The sequence below is a fragment of the Neomonachus schauinslandi genome, chromosome 16, assembly GCF_002201575.2.
Source record: "Neomonachus schauinslandi chromosome 16, ASM220157v2, whole genome shotgun sequence".
Lineage (NCBI taxonomy): Eukaryota > Metazoa > Chordata > Mammalia > Carnivora > Phocidae > Neomonachus > Neomonachus schauinslandi.
In genome coordinates this window covers 24,929,138-24,949,177 of record NC_058418.1, presented here as the reverse complement: position 1 = coordinate 24,949,177, position 20,040 = coordinate 24,929,138, and the positions used below count along the sequence as shown (strand labels likewise).

At 45.5% G+C, this 20,040-nt stretch overlaps 1 protein-coding gene across 2 annotated transcripts in view; it reads left to right on the top strand.

Annotated features, from left to right (window-relative positions):
• Positions 1 to 18,445, top strand: part of N4BP1 (NEDD4 binding protein 1) — a 49,917-nt gene extending 31,472 nt beyond the window's left edge. Inside the window, exons 3-7 of one of the 2 annotated variants that reach the window (XM_021705830.1) lie at positions 5,584 to 5,714; positions 7,467 to 7,563; positions 10,048 to 10,155; positions 11,921 to 12,028; positions 17,945 to 18,445. In XM_021705830.1, the coding sequence (XP_021561505.1) occupies positions 5,584 to 5,714; positions 7,467 to 7,563; positions 10,048 to 10,155; positions 11,921 to 12,028; positions 17,945 to 18,137 (637 nt within the window). In that variant the 3' untranslated portion in view covers positions 18,138 to 18,445. Of the gene's footprint in view, positions 1 to 5,583; positions 5,715 to 7,466; positions 7,564 to 10,047; positions 10,156 to 11,920; positions 12,029 to 13,721 lie in introns of both variants that reach the window. The other variant, XM_021705829.1, reaches the window with a different exon arrangement.
• Positions 18,446 to 20,040: the final 1,595 nt, after the last annotated feature.

The following is a 20,040-nucleotide window of genomic DNA, read 5'->3' as shown; positions in this document are numbered from 1 at the left end:
TTTTATCCATAAGTACTTTAATGTCTATTTTTTAAAATAAGGATTCTTTTTATTTTTTGACTGAATTGTTGATGCTGTATTTTGCTGTCAAAAGAAAGAAAAATCCCAGCATTCCCCATGTTAAAGTTTAAAGATAGGCTGGAAAAATATGTAATATACTTGTCTTCATTTCTGAATAATACTGTTTGTTGTCATTTCACTTTGATTTTTGGCAGTTCTTTTCGGGGAAACCCAGCAAATGGCCCACAGCTGCATAGCATTATCTAAGTAAAAATGTGAAGTGCAGTTTCAGTCACCCACAGTCCAAGCCCAGCACCAGTTCCTCATTGTTACAATTTCTTGAGCCAAGTGGTGATAATAAAATTTAGGTCATGATTGTGAGTAATATTAATCCTTTTTCAATTTCTGTAAGTGCAAAGATGTTCCAAATTGGTGTTCAAGGACTAAGAAATGCAAATTAACATAGAATAAGCACTGATGATGACACTATTTAAAAACCTTTTGGGAGTAGTAACTAATGTATTTCTCAGAGGGGTCACTATTGGAATTTAGAGTGGTACTGCCTGGGCGTGACAGGATGTTTTGCATATTTAGTCCCTCCTACTTTGCCCATAGTACCTCCCCCCGTCATTATGACACCCCAAAACACTCCCACGTATTTCCTAACACCCTTGGGTACAGTGCCATCTCTTTTGAAAACCACTGAATTAGTGCACTAAGGGAAACCACGAGCAGACTTTCATTACTTTTTCTTTTAAAAGCTGATTATCTGGAGAGGATTCCAATTTTCTTTGAATTCACAGATGTCTCAGTTTAAAAGCAACATTTATTTATAAGGATGTATTATCCAAAAATGACAGACTTATACTTAATCTAATAAAGATTGATCTGAAAATATCAGTAACTAAAATTAACTCTTATTCTGGGGGAAAACTGCTTAATAGGTACAGGGTCTTATTTGAGAGTGATGGAAATGTTTTGGAACAAGATCTAAGTGCTGATTGTACAATACTGTGAATGTACTAAATGCCGCTGAATTGTTCACTTTAAAATGATTATGTTATGTGAATTTCAACTCAGGTTTTTTAAATTTGGGAAAAAATCAACCCTTATTTGAAATCCCTTTGATAGTAAATGTGAATTATAGATTGTACATTCCATGAAGGAAGTGATTTATATGTGTCCTGTTCACTGAAATACCCCCAAGGTCCATGGTGCTTGCACATGGTGGGCACTCAGTAACATTTTGTTGAATGAATGAATGAATGAACTAAAGACTTAAGAAATACTAGGATTTTTAAAATGACTTTTCACCACTCTTTTATAACTTCCTATTCCAATGATCAATTTAGATTAAATTTTGACTGAGACATTTTTCAGCAAGTATTTGGAATCTTAAAACTGAAACACCTGTTATGTGTCAGGTACTTTTCTCTTTTAAAATATAATCTTCACACTGATTTGTGAGATAAAATTGATCCAATACTTTTATATAACATGAAGTGGCTTAAAAATCTTGTCCAAGATTACACAGATAGGAGATGTGGGCCCATAGGCTCCCAGAGCCATCATACATCCTGCCTCCTCCCATAGAAGGTGAGGTTGGAATTTTCAGGCCTTGGCAATATAAAGTACTTAAGTCTTGAGTTGTTTAAGCATTGCTGAGTAAACCTCACTTATTTGACCCACCTAGTTGGGGAAGTAGTTAAAAATGAAATTTGAACCCTTAAACAATAGGATTTGTTGGTTTGATCCTACTCAGCAGCTCAGACCTACCCATCCCTGGGTTTCTGCCAGTCCTTTATTATATTAGTCTATCCAGCGTGCTGTCTGCAATTCATACACACTGTGAGAAATTCCAAAATACTCACTTCATGCTGCTAATCATGCATATCTTTACTTGGTTTTTCCCCTTGTCACCATGAATGAGTCAAATGATGAGTAAATGGAAATTGTTTGCAGTACACAGCTAGACATCACAGTAGTGGCTAGATAACACTCAGACTCGGTCAGTTTGAAACTTCAGCATTAGGACACCTGACTTATCTGGGTAGATAATTTTCCGTGTAGATGAGGTTTGCCCCTTCACTTGCCAGCACTATGTATTTTAACCATTTTTTTCATGCTAGTCTTCTATATCAGGGTCCCGTGGCTATTTTTATTAAGTGGAAACGATAGAAGGAAATGACTCTTTCCCAGGGTAACTCAAAAAGAGTTTTTTTAACCATTTCCCCTACACTGCCCGGTCTGGTTCTGTCACTGCTGTGAGTTTTTAATCAGGTATCTTGCCCATCTCCTCTCTGCTTGGGACAGTCTTCCTTCCAGTTTACTGCCTGCTATAATATGGAAAACAACTGGATGATGTAACTTGTTTCCAACTACATGAAACAGTAGTTTAAATCTCCCTTGAAAGCCCACACACTTGGCCTCTCGGGCCTATTATCTGTTCATTGGTGCATTTGGAGCTGGAAGCCCCAGAGCTTTGGTCTTCTCAGAAGTAGAGGAGGAGTTACGGTATGTAAATCCTTTGTCTTTGAGTGTAAATAGACAGTTGGTCTGGGTCTACCTGTCAACAAGTTCCTCTGGCTTGACTGCAGGGAGGTGAGGAGGCGCGTTTCTGCCTAGCCAGGATGTGGGGGAGTTGAAGTGGGAAGCAGCAGGGACCTTCCATATTACTTAGAGGACACGAACTTGGCTCCGCTTGATTTTCTTATGTAGTTCTATTTTCTGTCTAACTGTGTTTTCCACTAGAATTTTGAACTGCTCTTTTTATTCCTAAAACAGCTCTCAAGATTTTTCAGGGTATCCATAGTGATTTGATCTTATCACTGAGGATAACATTGGAAATTAGTATAGAGCTAATGTTTCTGGAAACGCCATTTCTTCCGGTCTAAGTTTGAGCGTGGTACAGGGCAGCGGGATTGCATCTACTTGAATTTCCCTTCATTTTTCTCCGGGACCCAGTGGCACGGAGCTGGGTTCCACCCACTTTGAACTTTTGCAGTCAAAAGCTTTATAGGGAGAGAAGAAGTTCGCACACATTTGTAGCTGATGAATAAGCCAAACTTGACAAGCTTTTTTAGTGCATTTCTCTCAAGGATTGTTCTTTTCAGACTTAACTAACATACATATCCCTTGGTCTTTTTAAGAACCAGTAGGCTGTTGTATTTTGGATTTTCATGTTCAGGCTGTGGTTGACATTAACTCTGGGTGTGTTCTTGCTGTTAAGCAATTAGAATGATTTTTAAAGATATTCTAAAAAGATGACGCCTACAAAAACTACCTCTAGCCTTTCTCCAGTAACAGATGTCCTGGTGCTACATTCTTGCCATATTTTGAATGCTTTTAGATAAACCACTGCTGAGTTACTTCATGGAGAATGGGTTTACTTGCATGTGTTTTCTGGAGCAAAGCTGATGCCGGTGCAGTCTCTTATTTGTGACTCACTGAGAAGAGCGTGGGCTTTAGCTTAAAGGAGGAGTTTCTGAGCTGCCCTTCTGTGTGTTAGAAGTTTATTGAATGTCCAGCTCATTACTGCTTCGTGAGAATATAGATTTAGGTGGGGACAGTCCCACTGTGGGATGGTAGGAAGGGCCCAGGAATAAGGAAGCCTGAATAATCCCAGCGCAACCACCCTGTGGCAGTGCAGCCTGGGAAAGTTGCTCAGCCTCTCAGGGCTTTCGTTCTTTTTATCTAACAGGAATCTAACTCTGTTCCATCTCCTAAATTCTGTCATTCCAGTGGACAGTACAGGATAGCAAGACAGGAAAGAGGAGAGATGATGGAGGGCCTGTTTCTAGAAATGGCTTCATAGAAGAGGGTCTGAATTGAGTCCCAAGGCACTGGAGGAAGGTTAAGAGAAGGTCTACAAAGATTGCAGCAAAAAGAAAGCTCGCTGCCCAGGAAGAGGGAGATGGCAAGCAAACGTGGCCAGAAATGAGTGTGGTGACACATGGTGGTGGCTAGATCCCTCCTGACTAGTCGGGTGTGGAGGGGACCTTGAAGCCGTGTCCTGAGTTTGTCGAGAGGAATCCTGCCAGTAAAGACCCTGAGCAGGATCAAAGGCCTCATGGCTGCATTTCAGGGTCTAACGAGTTTGAGGAGGGATGGGAATTGGGAGAGCCTGGGGTTGACTTGGGACACATTGTGCCTGAGGTGGCAGGAATTTTAAGTGAAGGAATTCTCCACCAGGTGGTTTTGACATGGAGACACTAGACATGAAGAGAAGACAGGACTGAAGATGCAGGATTTCCTGTCACTGGAACCTCAGTGACTGTTGAAATAGTAAGATAGATTATGCTCATTTCATAAACTGTAGCTTCAAAGTTTGGGGGGGTTGGTTTTTTTTTTCTTTCTAATACTCATGGTTAGACAAATGGATTACCACCTACAAAATTCAAACTTTGAAAACCCTTTTTTAAAAATCTCCACTTTTACTTAACTGTGGGAGAATACAATTTAAATATTTTTTCTCGTTTCTTTTGAAATTTGTTACCACATTTTTGGGTGGGGTCAGTTTTTAATCCACTATACCACGGGTTGCGAACTGTGGGCCAAATCTGGCCACCACCTGTTTTTGTAAATAAGGAACACAGCCACCCTCATTCATTTCCACTTGGCCGACTTGAGTGGTGCGGCAGAGACCATATGGCCTGCAAGGCCTATCTGGCCCTTTACAGAAAATCATACCCTGACTTACGTTCTGTAATGTTCCTTGTTTGTTTGCATCTGCTCCTGGCACTTTCTGCTTCCTTCAGTAAAATCATTTGCCATGGCCCCCAGATAGTTCCATTGGAATCATGTCCTCAGCTTATCTCCAGGAAGCTGTAAACTGAGTAGGTTTCACGGTTCCCTAGAAGGGGTATGGAGCCCTGGAGCTGGAGGCATCTGCAGCCTTTGGAAGTTGTGAGGACCACGTCATGGGAGAGTCCTGTCTACTTCTGCTTCAGCAACAAGTTTCTTTTTTCCTTTCTTTTTTTCTTTTTTTAAAGATTGTATTTATTTGAGAGGGAGAGAGCACAAGCAGGGGGAGCAGCAGAGGGAGAGGGAGAAGCAGGCTCCCTGCTAAGCAGGGAGCCCGACGCGGGGCTTGATCCCAGGACCTGGGATCATGACCTGAGCTGAAGGCAGACGCCCTACCGACTGAGCCACCCAGGTACCCCCAGCAACAAGTTTCTTAATAAAATATATAAAATATATAAAATATTCTTAGAGGTCAGTGACCAGGCAGGACTCTTTGGAATGGGCTCTCTAAAAAAAAACAAAAACAGAAATAAAAAGTGCAATAAACAAGTATTACCATGAAGCTCAAACTGCCTTCTGTCCCAATAGCACATTCAATTAAATTAACTAAACAAAGTACAAGAAAAATCATAAAGCTATTAAAAATCACATGTCATGCAAAGGCTTCTGTCTTGGCTTTGCAAAGTCATAAACTATGCAACTTGATGCCAAAGAATGTAAAAGAGTATTAAAGGGAATTTTGTTGTAATTGTTTTTGTTGTATATGGAGTTCACCTTTTCACTTTTTCATGGTGAAACTTTAACATACTTTAAGCTGAAATAAATTTTGTTTTCTTCTAGCCACGGTCTGAAAAAGTTCTTTTCTTGTCGTGGAATTGCAATTGCAGTTGAATATTTTTGGAAGCTTGGCAACAGAAACATCACTGTATTTGTCCCACAGTGGAGAACAAGACGTGATCCTAATGTCACAGGTGAGGCAAACTGATCCTTTCAGATTTCTCCTTTTCTAGATGTTTAATGAGTTGGCTTATAATTGCAGCACATACTACTTAGAGCAGGGCCATGTGCCTTAGGCAGCAGTTTTAAAAGCAAAATGGTAAATCTGTTGCACCCAGTAGAACATAAGTTGGAGTGTGTTACAGCATAAGAAGTACTTGGGGGAAGGATGGAAAGGTAACATAGTTGTTTATGTAGAAAGTTACATTAGAGTTCATTATACATTACAGAAATTTTCCTTTCTAAAAAGTAGGTTAAATCTGTCTTTCCATTAGTCTGGGCTTCTGCCTCATTAAATAATCTTTTCTAAAATGGTCACTTGATAAATTTGGGAACCCCCATATAGAGTGGGTTTTGAGCAGTCTATTTAATAGCTTAATATAAATTATGCCTGTTAATCGTGTGGTACTGCATGATTGACTGCAGGCCACATATGAGAGCTTTGAGCTTAGCGAATTGTGCAGTAGTCCAGAGAAACCTAAGGTTGTTTCTTAGGTCACAGTAGGAGGAGTGGCGAGACTATGCCAGGCAGCTTAACACAGCAGCGGCTAGACACAAAAGGTAGATTGGGAGGAGAAAGGGTGAGTTCAGAGCTCACACAGCACTTAAACAGGAAGTGAAACTTAGTCACTGTTGAGGTGGAAATGGTAAGACCACACATTTCTCAAGTATCCCAACTTCCCTCATTTTGGAGAGTGTTATTTGTCTTTTTTTTTTTTTTTTCAAGATTTTATTTACTTATTTGACAGAGAGACAGCGAGAGAGGGAACACAAGCAGGGGGAGTGGGAGAGGGAGAAGCAGGCTTCCCGCTGAGCAAGGAGCCCGATGTGGGGCTCGATCCCAGGACCCTGGGATCATGACCTGAGCCGAAGGCAGACGCTTAACGACTGAGCCACCCACGCGCCCCATGGGAGTGTATTTGTCTTAACTGAGGGTGCTTGAGGACTGAGGCAGAGCCACTAATTTTTGCAATAGGATCAGTGAGAGGGTCTTGTGACCCCTCCTGTGAGCCCTCCATGCTGTGCATCTCTAGGACAGTAAAACACTGGTGGGGGGGGGGGGTTCAGTCCAAGCCAGTGGTGAGTACTGTTGCAGGGGATACTCTCTTACCCTGAGCTTTTTCTTGCCCATTGACTGGTTTTCTGAAGTTTGGCTTTGACCCTCTTTTCTTCTCTGTCATGACCCACTCCCATGAAAATCAGTAAAGGTTCATGCAGATAACAGAGAGGTTGGATACAGTGCCAGCTAGAGGGATATTTTGACATACTCTTGGAATGGGGTCCACATACGCCTTCCTTAGGATGGGGCAGAGCTGAGTGTCCCTGCCACTCCCTCTGCTTCCAGCCCTGTTTCCTGCCCCACCCCCACCCTCTTTCTGGGACTTGTGTCATCAGTCTCTCTGTCCTACTGCTTGTGATGTGAGTGTGAAAAAGTTCTGGATGGTAGGGTCCATTAAATACAGGTTTATGGCTTACTCTTAATTTCAGGACCAAATGAGTTGAACTTTTTTATATTTAAAAAAATAGCTAAGATCAGTTTTTATGTTGTATTTGCCTTAGTATGTATGTTGCTTGATTTTTTTTCCCTTCCCAATGAGTTAGTTTTCTTGAGTCAGTAAAGGTTTTCCTAACTCTCCAAGTGAAACATTTGGGGGTACTTTTATTTATTTAAACATCTGGGAGGATAGCCTTTTTCTGAATGTGTATTCAACTTATTCCATGAACAGAACAGCACTTCTTAACCCAGCTCCAGGAGCTTGGAATATTATCTTTAACTCCTGCCCGGATGGTCTTTGGAGAAAGAATTGCTTCTCATGATGACAGGTACGAAAGGCTGTTTTCCTTCCTGAGGTGGGTGCGGGGTGCTGAGGAGCCCACCACCTGCTCCATTGGACAGTTTGTGGTGCTCCTGTACCCCATGCATAAAGGGCTTAATAGATCAAGGGGTTTGAGAATTTTAATACTTATGGTCACTAGGGTTATATACTCAGTGGGTTATTTTTTTTTTGCTATGTGGGTTTAGGAACATTACCTAAAATCTGTTTGGTTAGAATGTTTGTTTGTTTATTTGTTTGTTTGTTTCTTAGTAATACATGACTGAGAATCCATAAGTAAAGCAGACATTGAGTTCTCTTTTTTGATGCATACTAAAAGTAATGTTCAAGTAAAGTTTGTCTTGTCTTAGTGTGGCAGCCTCAAGAATGCTTTTCAAACATTATCTATCTCCTGCTGGTTGATTTTGGCCAGTGACTTAGTTTGTCATTGTCATACCTGAGCCCTCAGTATTTCTTCCATGTCATAAAAGATGGTCTCAGCTGACCCAAAGTATGATAGGAGTAAGCTGCATTTCTTAGGTTGGTGTGTCACTCAGAAAGCAGGTGTTAGTGCATTGGAGACAGTAGGCTTTAATCTGCACCTTTTACATTTTTTTTCTAAAAGCTTTACTGAGCACCAACCAAGTGCAATGCACAGAGCCAGGCTCTGGGAACACACATGATTCAGACACATTTCCTGCTGTAAGGAGTTTGTGATCTAAAGAAGAAGGCACACAAATAAATAATAGGGGGGAGTTCTGTTGTGGTTGAATAAGAGAAGGTCCCAAATATGACCGGTGGCATGACAGCCAGTTTTTCAAACCCTTCTCTTTGGAGGGAAGTCAATAGTAGCAACCCTACCAGTATCTGGGAACCTAAGTAGTGGCCTCTTTCTCTTTCCACTCCTGCATTCACCCCCTTTATGGTGTTCTGGCCTGAAGCTCTTAGAATGTGCTGGTGGTTTTGCCTCAGTATTCTGCCAAAATGGTCCCCCCACGTTGAAGACAGTGCTTGGCTTATAACCCAAACTAGTGAATGATAGTCAGATGGGTGAGAGATGAAAAGAGGGGCTCAGGAGGGGGGGCACAGATTTGGGATGACAGGCATTCCTTCAGCAAAAGGTCCACAGGGCCTTCTCCTTGCCAGCCCCTTGCCCTTCTCCAGGCTGGAATGAGAGACCAGATCAGATGGGGAGAATCAGAGGTGATGTGAGAAAATAGCATGAGAGGAAGTGGAAGGAGAACAGCACGTCATGGTGGGGCAGGGCTGAGAAAGTACTGGGAGACCAGTCCCACTCCTCTCTGTGATACTGGCCTCAGACCCTGTAGTACTCGGGTGGAGGGGCAGGAGGGCTGCTGGACTCGTGAAGAACCTTCAGATCTCTAACACTGTAGCTGCACACCTGCAGAATTTCAAGGCATGTGCAAGTATGCAGACTAAATAAGCTTGTGCTTAATTTATGACTGGGTTTTTAGCAGACCTGGATCTATGTCTTGATTCATAGTACATGCACTCAGAATGCCTTACTATTTTTGTTAGTGCCTCTGAGCAAACCTCACCACTTACAAGTCATGCCAGCTAGGAGTAGTTTATAAAATATTCATTAATAAATCAAAGTGTTAATTCATACTTTCCAAGGCATCCTAAGACCTCTGAAACTAATGAGGCTTGTTTTTTAATTCCTTTGAAGTATTCACTATCACTAATAAAAGCAGTTGTTTGCACCTTCGATTCTAGTGATTCTCTTAATGTATTGTTTTGTCGTCTTTGTCTACATTGCCTTAGACAAATGCGGTCTCCCTGACTAAGGGAGAAAACTCAACATTATTATCCTCACAAATCTCTCATTAAGAGGGTTTGAGCGTGAATAATCTCCAGCGATGAACTAGAATTCTCAGTATTGAATTCTTACCCTTCCGTATCACCAGTGCAGCTTCGCATAAATGGCATTCGAGTGGATCTATAACTGGGGCTAAACAGAATGATAGTTCTAGACATCTCAAGTCCGAGCCGAAGATGTGAACCTGTGGGTTTTTGTTTTTGTTTTTTGATGCAAGGCTGACTGTACCAAGCAGCTAATCTTAGAACCAGAGTACTATAGCTTAGCAACCAAAACTTGAAGAGTGATTTCACAGGCTTGTCAACTTGAATTTATTCTCGACTTTAGTCCTCGTGCATCATCTGATGACCACTATCTATGATAATACAACTTTTCTAGAAAAATGTGTAAATCATGTTTGAGATCATTTTTAAAAAGAGAATAATACTGTATGAAAACCAAACCTTCATTTATAATTACACTAATAATTTCAGAGGTATTCAATATTTCAGATTGATCTTCAGCTGACAAGGGCTTAACTTTTCTACCTCCTAGCCATAGTTAAATTCTTTGGTGATTTTCCTGTGAAGAGGAAATCCTTCTGTTTTCTTATAACATAGCTTCTGTAAGCCAGGAATGCCTGCTTGCCCATTTTAACCTCTTATATTACTATAGGTTTCTACTACACTTAGCGGACAAAACTGGTGGCATAATTGTAACAAATGATAACTTCAGAGAATTTGTGACTGAGTCACTCTCTTGGAGAGAAATTATTACAAAAAGGTAATATTTTCTTCTTTGTCTTTGGTTAAGTGTTTTTTGTTGTTTATTGTTTAGTTTTGTTTGGTGTCCACCTTGGCCCTGCAGAAAGCAGTATAGGGAACCAAAGTATCATAAGACTGTCCTCCCTGTCCCCGTCCAAGATTATGGCTGGCCCCTCTAGGTAAGTGGGGGTCCCAGTACAAAGCCGCAAAATCAGCAGGTGATGTGTGGGCATGCTGTGGTGGCTGCAGGGGGTCTTCGAGAGATCCGGTGTTCCCTGACAGGAGGCAAGAGGCATATGTTTATGGTGTAGTTAACCCTTGTTAACAGTGTAGTGGAGCAGAAATGGCCTCCTAACTTGGCTTTGCCCTGATGCCGGGGGAGACTTTGGCAACTCACTGGGTGTCCGTGCTTGATTCAGCCATGAAATAACGAAGGGTGGGTTTAATGACAGCGCTGTGATTCCAGGAAGCGGATGGAACCAAAATCAACCTGCTGATTGAGTTTTCACTTCTTGGGAGTGGGAAGAGTGAGTGTTTGTGCTTTTTAATCTGTGATGCTTTTCTTGATCATTTACTATCATAGTTTACTCATATATATTGAAAACGTGTTTGAATATCATCCAGAATAAAGTCAAGAGTTGAGCATTCACAGACGTGTTTTATTTGTGATGATACTCTGAATATGTCCACCTGCCTGAAGATCAGTGAACACTGGCTTCCAGGACTTCTTGTTAACAAGCATCATCTGATCGAGTTGCCTTACAGCAACAGTCTGATGGCGCCAGACAGGAGGCCCGTATGCCACAAATCTAAAAACATAAATCAGCATACCTTGAGCTGTGTATAAGTAGTATGTAACAGGTATAACTGGAAATTTACCTCTGTTGGGGTTTCACAGTTGCCCCTTCTCTGATACTTGTATTTTGCAAAATCATTAGAGGATTTTAGAAAATAATTCTTTGCTGTAAGTGCCCAGGTGTGAGTTAATTACTCTGTGCATTTTGACTCACATGCTGTTAATAAGCTGTTGGTGAGAGCAGAACTGAGAATTGGTCTTTGACCTTCTGGGCACAGTTAACAAGCCATTAATCTTCTAGGACATGTTTCTGTTGGATCTTTGCCCTGGACTCATTGTCAGTATTTATTGGACACTCATCTGTGTATGAAAGGTCTAAATGCAGTCAGGACTCATGTTTCTATACCAACCCATTTCTTTTAGAACTCACAAAACAAGGCAGAAACCAAGGTGTAGACAACAAAAACAGGCACTTGACTTTTTTTTTTTTTTTTTTTACATCTTGCTGAGATTTACTAAGTCATGCTGAACTGATCTCAGATTTTCTGTCCTCATAGATCATGTTGTTTTGTTGTTTTAAGAGGTTTTCTTCAGTGGGTTTGCCTGTAGACACAACTATTCAAAACAAAAGTAAAACCTTTGTTGAGCCCCTGTTGTGTCCTAAGCTGACAGTCTTTAAATCTTGTTTTCAAAGTTGTATTAGGAGAAGCTCCTTCCTAAGCCCAGATAAAAAATCTGTAAGTCTCAATAAGAAATGTGAGGGCCAACTGATAAAAGTTTCCTACTTTATTGAATTTGTATCCAAGAGAGAAATACAGATGGTTTAACTTGGATGTTGTTGTTTTCCGTTAGGCAATTAAGCAGCCTTATGATTTTATAGGTGACTGTTGCCTTGGAATTAGGTGGCCACTGCTACTTTCTTCTCAGTTCCTGCAGCAATAAAAGCTTCATGTTTTCTCCAGCATTGTAATCATACTCTGTGTTGTAGATTGCTTCAGTATACCTTCGTTGGGGACATATTTATGGTTCCTGATGACCCTCTGGGAAGAAGCGGACCTCGATTAGAAGACTTTCTTCGGAAGGAAGTCTTCCTTAGGTATTTGCTTTTTCACATTGTTTTGTATTTACAGACTTGTTTCAGTTCTTTGTGCTTTAGTGTAAGTGAGGTCTCTGAAGGACTAAAGATGGCACTTTTAAAATTTTTATTAGCCTTAGACTTAGTGCTGGTGTAATATATTTGAAAACTAATCAAGCACACACCTTAAAGAGCAGATTTTCATTTGTGGTCCTTTTGGTTTTAATCCTAGGAGAGGACGGGAGCCAAACTTCCTGTAGGTCTAAAAAAATAAGCAGATTTTGCTGGCGCTCACTTATTAGCAAATGCCACTTAGGTTCGTTTTGTACGTGTGAATTTCCTTCTGTATTCATTTTCCAAAGTCATTTGCTTTTTTAATTTCTTATGCTCCTATTAATTTACTTACTATTCAGGAATCACTACCTGGGGAACTGACTCTTTATCTCCACTGAATGGAGAAGCCAGTATTTCATATTCATCTGAAATTGATTTGATAGTTTAGGTTTTCTTTGTTGTAGTTTGGGTTTTTGTTTTTTTTTTTAAAGATATGTTGCTAGTGGTTGTTTCTGTTTTCAGAATTCTCGGGTAATGGACACTGTTAACTAGAGTATTTGTGTGCTCAGCTGGCAGACAGTATGACCCGGTGACAGCTGATCTGTTTTATTTATAACCAGATCCCTTCGGGGTTCTAGGTTTGGATTTGGGGGTAGTTCACACAGAGGTACTTTTACAGAGGAGACCAGCGAGATTTCAGTTCCCTGGTCTTAGAAGTCATTTCTCTTTTGAGCCTTTGGGTTTTATTATATAGATGAGGGCTTACTTCCCAAGGTTCTGCTTCTCTACCTACACCAAGGGAATGGCGGCCATTTTAACATCTGCTGAGTGTCGTTGCATCTCCGCTGGGCTTTTAAGACCCAGTGCCTGTGTGCAAGCATCAAGGCCCATGGCTCAGACTTAATGGAAAGAGAGTTCTCTGGCTCCTTCCACACCTCAGCAGCCTGGCAGCAGGGTCCATCCTGCCTGCACACCTAATCGCTCTTTACAGTGTGTTAACTAATTGAGTAAGAAGTTAATAACAACCCCTCACAGAGGGTCTAACTTTGGAATTCCAGTTAGTTAAGCTTTTGAAGTTGGGAAAAGTATTCAGCCAGCCCATTTCTCGCCTGCAAGTCCGAGTCACCTGGGAAGCTTCTTAATGAGACATATGCCCTTTATGTGTGCGCGCACACGCATGCACATGCGCACACACACTCACACCCATGAACATACAGGTTGTGGGTGCCAGCACCTTGCCCAGACCGGGGGCCTACCGGAACTGGAAGTGGCTCCTCTCCCCAAAGGAGTCCCTTTTTCTAAGCCCTTCCAACCGGGGCCCCACACAGAATTCGAGTCTCCAGAAGAGTGAGACCCTGTTACATGTGTCTCTTGAAAGCTCCCAGGTGATTCTGGCAAACCCAGGCTTAGGGCCAACAGTTGGCTGGGGTCAGTTCTCGCAGCTACAGACCTGGGAGGGTGGGGTAGCTGGTGAAGAGCTATCACTCCCCATCATGACCAGTCGGGAGGTGGTGTAGGCGCCAGCCCCGTGGACCCCTCTGTGGGCAGCTTGCCTTCAGAAGCCGTGGAGCAGCACAGCCTCAAGGTCACCAGCAGATCTTTTTTGACAGGTTTCTCATTTCTCTTATAACCCAACTCACCAGACTCACTCTATTCACAGAGATATGCAGCCCCTACTCAATGCCTTGCCAAATGTGGGCATGTTTGACCCCAGCTTCAGAGTCCCTGGCACCCAGGCAGCCAGCACCAGTCACCAGCCTCCAGCCCGGCTTCAGGGCGCTCCACCCAGCCACTGGCTTCCTCAGCAGCCCCGCTTTCCAGTTCTGCCGAACCTTCCCAGTATGCAGCAGAGCGTGCCCATGCCGGCACAGAGGTCTCCTGCAGAAACCAGCGAGCTGAGGGAAGCCCTTCTAAAGATCTTCCCTGACTCTGAGCAAAGACTGAAAATCGACCAGATCCTTGCGGCCCATCCGTACATGAAAGACCTGAATGCACTGTCTGCCATGGTGTTGGACTAAAGGTCACACTTTAGCTTGTGTCTGCACGTGGCAGCAGGAAGCGACATAATGTGAAGAGACCGATTTCCCAGTGGAAATTCTGTTGTAGTGTATAGAAAAGAAAACAGATGTTTTGTGTATAAAAAAATCTGGGTTTTCAAAACCAGCTTTTTCTATATATAAATAATGCTGCTATTACAGATTTAACATTTTCTGTAAAAGGAAAGTACATTTTCTGCCTGTTCAGAACTGTTTAATAGCAGTTACTCTTGAGTGTATTTACATTTTTATGTTTTTTAAACTATTTTCCTTAAAGCTGAAAATATTGACAAATGGATATGATTAGCCTTTCTAAATAAAAAAAAAAAAAAAGAGTTGCTTTTTTAGGGAAAGCAAGATCTCTCAAAGTATATTTTCTTGAGATGACTATGTAACGTCCACTAACATGAAGTGTGCTCACCACTCCCCAGCCTCCTCTGCCCTCACGCCTGGAATTAGAGTCCCAGGAGTAGGTTTTGCTCCTATGGGTCTTTTGTTGGAGCCATTTGTGAGAGGGGGCAGGTGGTGCCACTAGATGGCACCTGTGCCTAGCCACTGTGAATGACCGGGGCTCAGTTAGACTCCCAGAATGTCAGGGCAAGAAGAAATTCTAGAACTCCTGCTATAGTCCCACCCTACTTCCCCTCCCACCCTGCAGAAGAGGGAGCTGAGGCTCAGCATGCTCGCCTCCACACACGCCCAGGTCCACAGCTGGGGAGCAGCTGGGCAGGAACCAGACTCCTCGTCCAGCGCTCTGACACGTTCACCAGGCTGAGGCCTCGCTATACCTGGCCTGACTCTAGAAGTCATGTCTTAGCCTCTGAAAATAATAGCGGGATATGAGGAAGATCCATGAAGAGCCCCGTTGTTACCATAATTTTGTGTCCACAGCCTCCGTGCGAAGTCTGTGCAGCTTTGCCAAAAAGTGGTTTTCTATTCTCAAGAATGACCCAAGCCAATAAATAGCATTAGTAGCTGCCGTGGGGGCTCAGCCCCTTATTTATTTATCCTGTGTTTGTCTTTTTAGTGTTCTCCTCAGCCGTCCTTCCAGTGAGTCTATCTCAGCATTGGTATCTTGGTATTGTGTTTTCAGTGTTGCTCAAATTCTGTGTCAGTGAAGTTCTTTTCCTGGGTAATTACACTTAACATCTTTACTGTTCTCTTGACTTTCAAAGGGCTTTGTATTTTCTACCTGTTCTCTCCCCAGGCTGCTCACCGGCAGTTTCGTGTCTGCCCTGGGGGTCGTGCCCCTCCCAGCCCCCAGAACAGCTGCTGAGGACTCGGGGCGGTCTGTTCTTCACGGTGAAGGGACTTTGTTGGCCGCAAGCAGAGCTGGTGGCTCCCCAGGAGGCTCCCTCCCCGTGTGTACGACCCCTCCTTCCCTCAGGGGATGAATCCAGAGTCCTCCAGGTGGCTGGACTTGCATTTCAATCATGTTTTTCTCTCCCGATGCCTTTAAGGTGCCTCCCAACGAGGAACTGGTTGTCAGCTGCCACTTTGGGGCAGGTGGCCAGAGTCACCCACCCAGCTGTGGATGTGGAGGTGGGAGACTTGAGGTGGGCAGGAAGTGACTCAATCGCAGCCCCTGTGCCTCGGCTTCAGAACTGGTGGTTTGTTAAACTGTGGCGGACGTGTGAGGGCTAGGGCTGTTTTGCAGTGACTCTGATCTTCTGGGTTGAGGTTTGGTCTGACAGCCTTGCCAATCCAGTATTTCTCCTATTTGCAGAGAAGGACCCAACAGTAAACCTTGCTGGCCCAGGCTTAGCCACACAGGTCTTCCTGGAAGGGGACTGGGCCTCCAGTGACGCCAGGTGGGGCTGGCTAGGCCAGGGGTTCCAGAGTTTTCCTGGGCTCTAGAAGTGACTTGACCCTTGACCTTTGGGTTATCTAAGCCTCTGTATTCTTAGTATTGTTTCTGAAGGCTCTACCTGCCCCTTTCCTCTTTCTGGGGTATGGGAAGGAAGGATGCAGGAAATTAAGTGGGTTAATTACTTCCCTTGATAAATTACAACATAACACGAAAGTCACAGCTCTTTCTGAAACTTGAAAATTAAAAACTCCACCTTCAAACCATTAAAGAGTCATTACTTGTTCTCAGCCTTCTCTTAATACTAGGCTCAGTGTTGACGCTACTCAATTGTTTCTTCATGGTCTGCCCCCAGCAGTCGATTTCTGAACCACCTTGGTGGTGTTGGCAGCAATGCGCCTCCTCCTGCAACTTCTTGGGCGTTCGTGTGTCGTGGCTCTGCTTCCTGCACTCCCTGGCATTCCTAGAAGGAGGGGGCCGGGCAGGGGGTGCCGCCTCGTTCAGTAGACGGGCGGGTGTCTGCTCCTCAGAGAGAGGTTGTCCAGGGTTAGAGAATTAAGTAGATGGTGATACAGGATGGTTCCCGGGTCTGCCTTCTGCCCCAGGTCCTGGCTGCCTTCTCTGGGGGAAAAAAACCTTGTTTGACCTTTCTGTCCAGTAGCCTGTTTTTGAGACCCTGTAGGCTGCGGGCGAGAAGACGGGGAAGGCATCTCAGCCATCCTGGATGACGGCTCAGCTTTGTCTGGCAGGCTCAGCTGTGGCTTGGCAGAGTTGCCAGGGACTCAGGCCTGTTGCAGCTTTTGGTTTCTGAGAGGAGGCCTGGGGTCTTGCTTCCTTAGGCTTATTGTGGCCCTTGTGGAATCCGATTCATGGAGAAAGCCATGCTCCCAAGCACCCTCCTCCCATCACAGGAAATGCCCCGGGCCCTGGGCCCCCCTGAGTTTGGGCCTGGGCAGGCACCGTTCTCTCTCAGCTCCCAGCCTGGCACCTCCGAGATGTGGCCTTCCTACTTGGAGCTCTCCACCAGCACTGCCATGTCCTCTCCTGCCCTCGTTCCTGTGTCCCTGTCCTCTCCTAACCATGGTCTGTTCCGTCGGCCACACGGCCTCATGCCATTTGTTTCTTCATGATCAACCTTCCTGTTATTTCCCGTTATTACAGTTCAGACCTTATAAGAACGTCACCTGATTTCTCCTAAGAACCTCTCCATGCATTGCTGCTCTCCCTCACCTTCCCACTCTTCCTGTTTGGCAAACTTGGCCTTCATCCCACTGCTTGGAAACAGTCTAGAAGTCACCGGGGACCACGAAATTGCTGAATTCAGAGGTCTTTTCTCAGTCTTCAGTCTTCATGTCCACACTCAGTGACCAGACTATTTTGATATTGTTGCCCTTATTTTCCCCATTCTCTGAGATTTCCCTCCCAAATGTTCTTCATTCCTTTCTCTTCTTTTACTGGAAGGCCAGTCTGATTTTCTTTCTTGACAGGTGGTTCTCAAACTTTGGACCAGCCATGGAACTCATGGTGGGGAGGGCAGCTCTTACTAAAAATTGCAGTTACTGGACACAGCCCACAGAGCTGTTTATTCGGTGGCCCTGGAGTAAAGCGTGGAAATCAGAGACTTCAGCAAGCTCCCTGGGTGTTTTCCACGCAGGCTGTCCGGGGACCACATGGTGAGAAAGTGCACTCACCCTTAGGGCTCACTAACTCCAGCTTTCGTCCTCCCTAACTTTCCTAGCTCCACGTGTATCCCCTGGGCAGCGACTTGTAGTCCCACCGCTAGGCCTGCCCTGCAGGAACACGTTTCTAGCTCAGCACGGAGCCCTGTGCCGTCCTCAGACTCAGTCCCCAGGCCCTCCACCTGCATCTGTCCCTCACTCTCCATCCCCACCCCACCTGCCACAAAGTCCCCTCCATCCACCCTTGTCCGTGGGTGGCGGCCCCTGACCAGTCAGCCCACCCCTCCCTCCCAGACTCCACAGTGCTCCCAGATTTATCTTCCAAAACCACATTGCTGGTCACACTCTCATCTCTGTTCAGTGATCTTCAGTGCCTCGCGACCAGAGCACCAAGCTCAGCCGTCCCCGAGTGTAGTCTCTGTGCTGTCCGCCTCATGGCCACGTGTGACTGCCCACTTGGAATAGCCCTTCGCCGGACGCTCAGTGCAGCCCACACACATTTCCTCAGTTACCCGTGGGCCCCTGCCTCTGCGTGCACCTCTTTCCTCGGCTAGAGATGCCCTTTCTCCCAAATGGCTTCCCCCTGAAAGGCCCAGCCCGCGTCCTGTTTGTACCCTTGCCCATGCTTCTGCCCAGAAGCAACCGCATGGCGCTCTGACCCACAGCACTTGTGTCTGGCTTTTGGCACTTGCCGCGCTGGCTGGTGTCACCACAGCTGATTGTGTACTGTGTCTCACCTCCCTTTCTAGACTGTGAGCTCCTCGCGGGCAGGGACTGTCTGTGTTCACTCTTTGTATTTCCCATGGCACCTAGCACAGTGCCTTGCACTTAATAGGTGCTCAATAAACGTCTGCTCAATTGAACTGGACGACAGTGCCTTCTTGACTGCGGTATCTGGCAGCCGATAAGACCTTCAGAAGTCACACTGTCGGCGTTTGCACCAGGGCCTCCACTGCTCCGCTGCGGTAGACCGTGGGTGGGGTGTCTGCCTGGCTTTCCCCTTCCCTCCGAGGCTCCCGACACACCATGCGGTCCAGGGTGGGCCCCGGACAGGCTGAGCCAAGCCGTGTGCTCTCACTTCTGCCCGCGAGTGGGCCGGGGGCAGATACCCGGCCCAAGCTAGGCCAGTCAGAGCCACTCCTTGGGCCCTAACCCCCCTGCCGGTGGGTCTGAGGAGTGTCCTGCCCGGATCTGTTGGAGGCCATTTCCCGCCGCAGGGGGAAGCTGACTATGGTAGAGAGGTAGGAGCAGGACAGCGAGATTCCTGGGTGGGGGTGCCAGGCTGCTGGTGTTGTGGGAGCGTGATGGCACCCATGCCCTTCCGCAGCTATCGAGAAACGCACTTCCCTTTGCTTAAGCTAGTTCAAGTTGGGTTTACAACCCTTGAAATCAAGCGTCTTGAGTAAAATGGATATCACGGCCCCTAGACTCAGCAGATTAAATGGGAGAGGCTCATATCTTTAGAAAGATCCCAAAGACTGGTGCAAACAGAACTTAGGAGTGTTCACCCCAGTCAGAAAATGGTGGTAAGAGGCTGACAGTTTCTGATGTGTTTGAAACTTTCCCTTCCACCTCCAGGAGAGCGCCGCCCCCACCTTCAAGCAGGCTGTTTCCTGCGGCCGCTTTCCTTCTCAACATCCCCACTTCCTCTTGGGGCTGTCTGGAAAAATCCCTGATGTGAATTTCTTTGTTCAGTTCCCCGGCTGGGCAGACACCAGGCCTGTCTGTCCGGAGTCAGACCTTCCCATACCGTTCCATGTCCCCACCTGTCAGACGGGCGTAACGGAACCACACGTCCTACTCCAGGGGCACTGTGCAGAAGAGGTGTGTCATACCCGTGACGCGTCCATGACAGCAGTGACATTCAGAGCCATTACTGTGGCCCTGATCAGTAGCCCCTCTGGGACACCCACTACTGTTCACACCCTTGCAGTTCGCCCCTCATCTCCTAACCAAAGGTCCAAGAGCTTGTCTCCAAATGCTCAGAGAGCTTGTCCTCCAGATTCCGGATGCTCTTCTGTCCCTGCCGACTCACCGGGAGTGTGGACCACACCTCCCTCAGAGCCTCAACAGGACCATGGAAGTCCAGCGAGAGAGGGCACTGCTCCTAAAATCTAGGCACCCAGGAGGGCCCCCCAATCTCACCACCAGGGAGGGGGGAGAGGGAAGCGTGGCCACGGGATGCGTGAGTGGGAAGACCCCGACAGCTGGTGCTGAGCACTCGCCACGCCTGGTTCTGTCTTGTTACCCTCACCACACTCCTCTGAGGTCTCTGGGAAGAGCTGGAGCATGGGGCTATTAAGAGATATGCATGGCCAGGATTCGTCACCTTCCCCAGAAGTGACGTGGCAGCGAGAATGGTGCCTGAGACGGACCCCCTGCCCCCACCCAGGGAACAGAATCGAGGGCCCGTGACCTGGGTCCAGGCTGTCAGGCTGCGGAGCAGAGAAGCTGTGG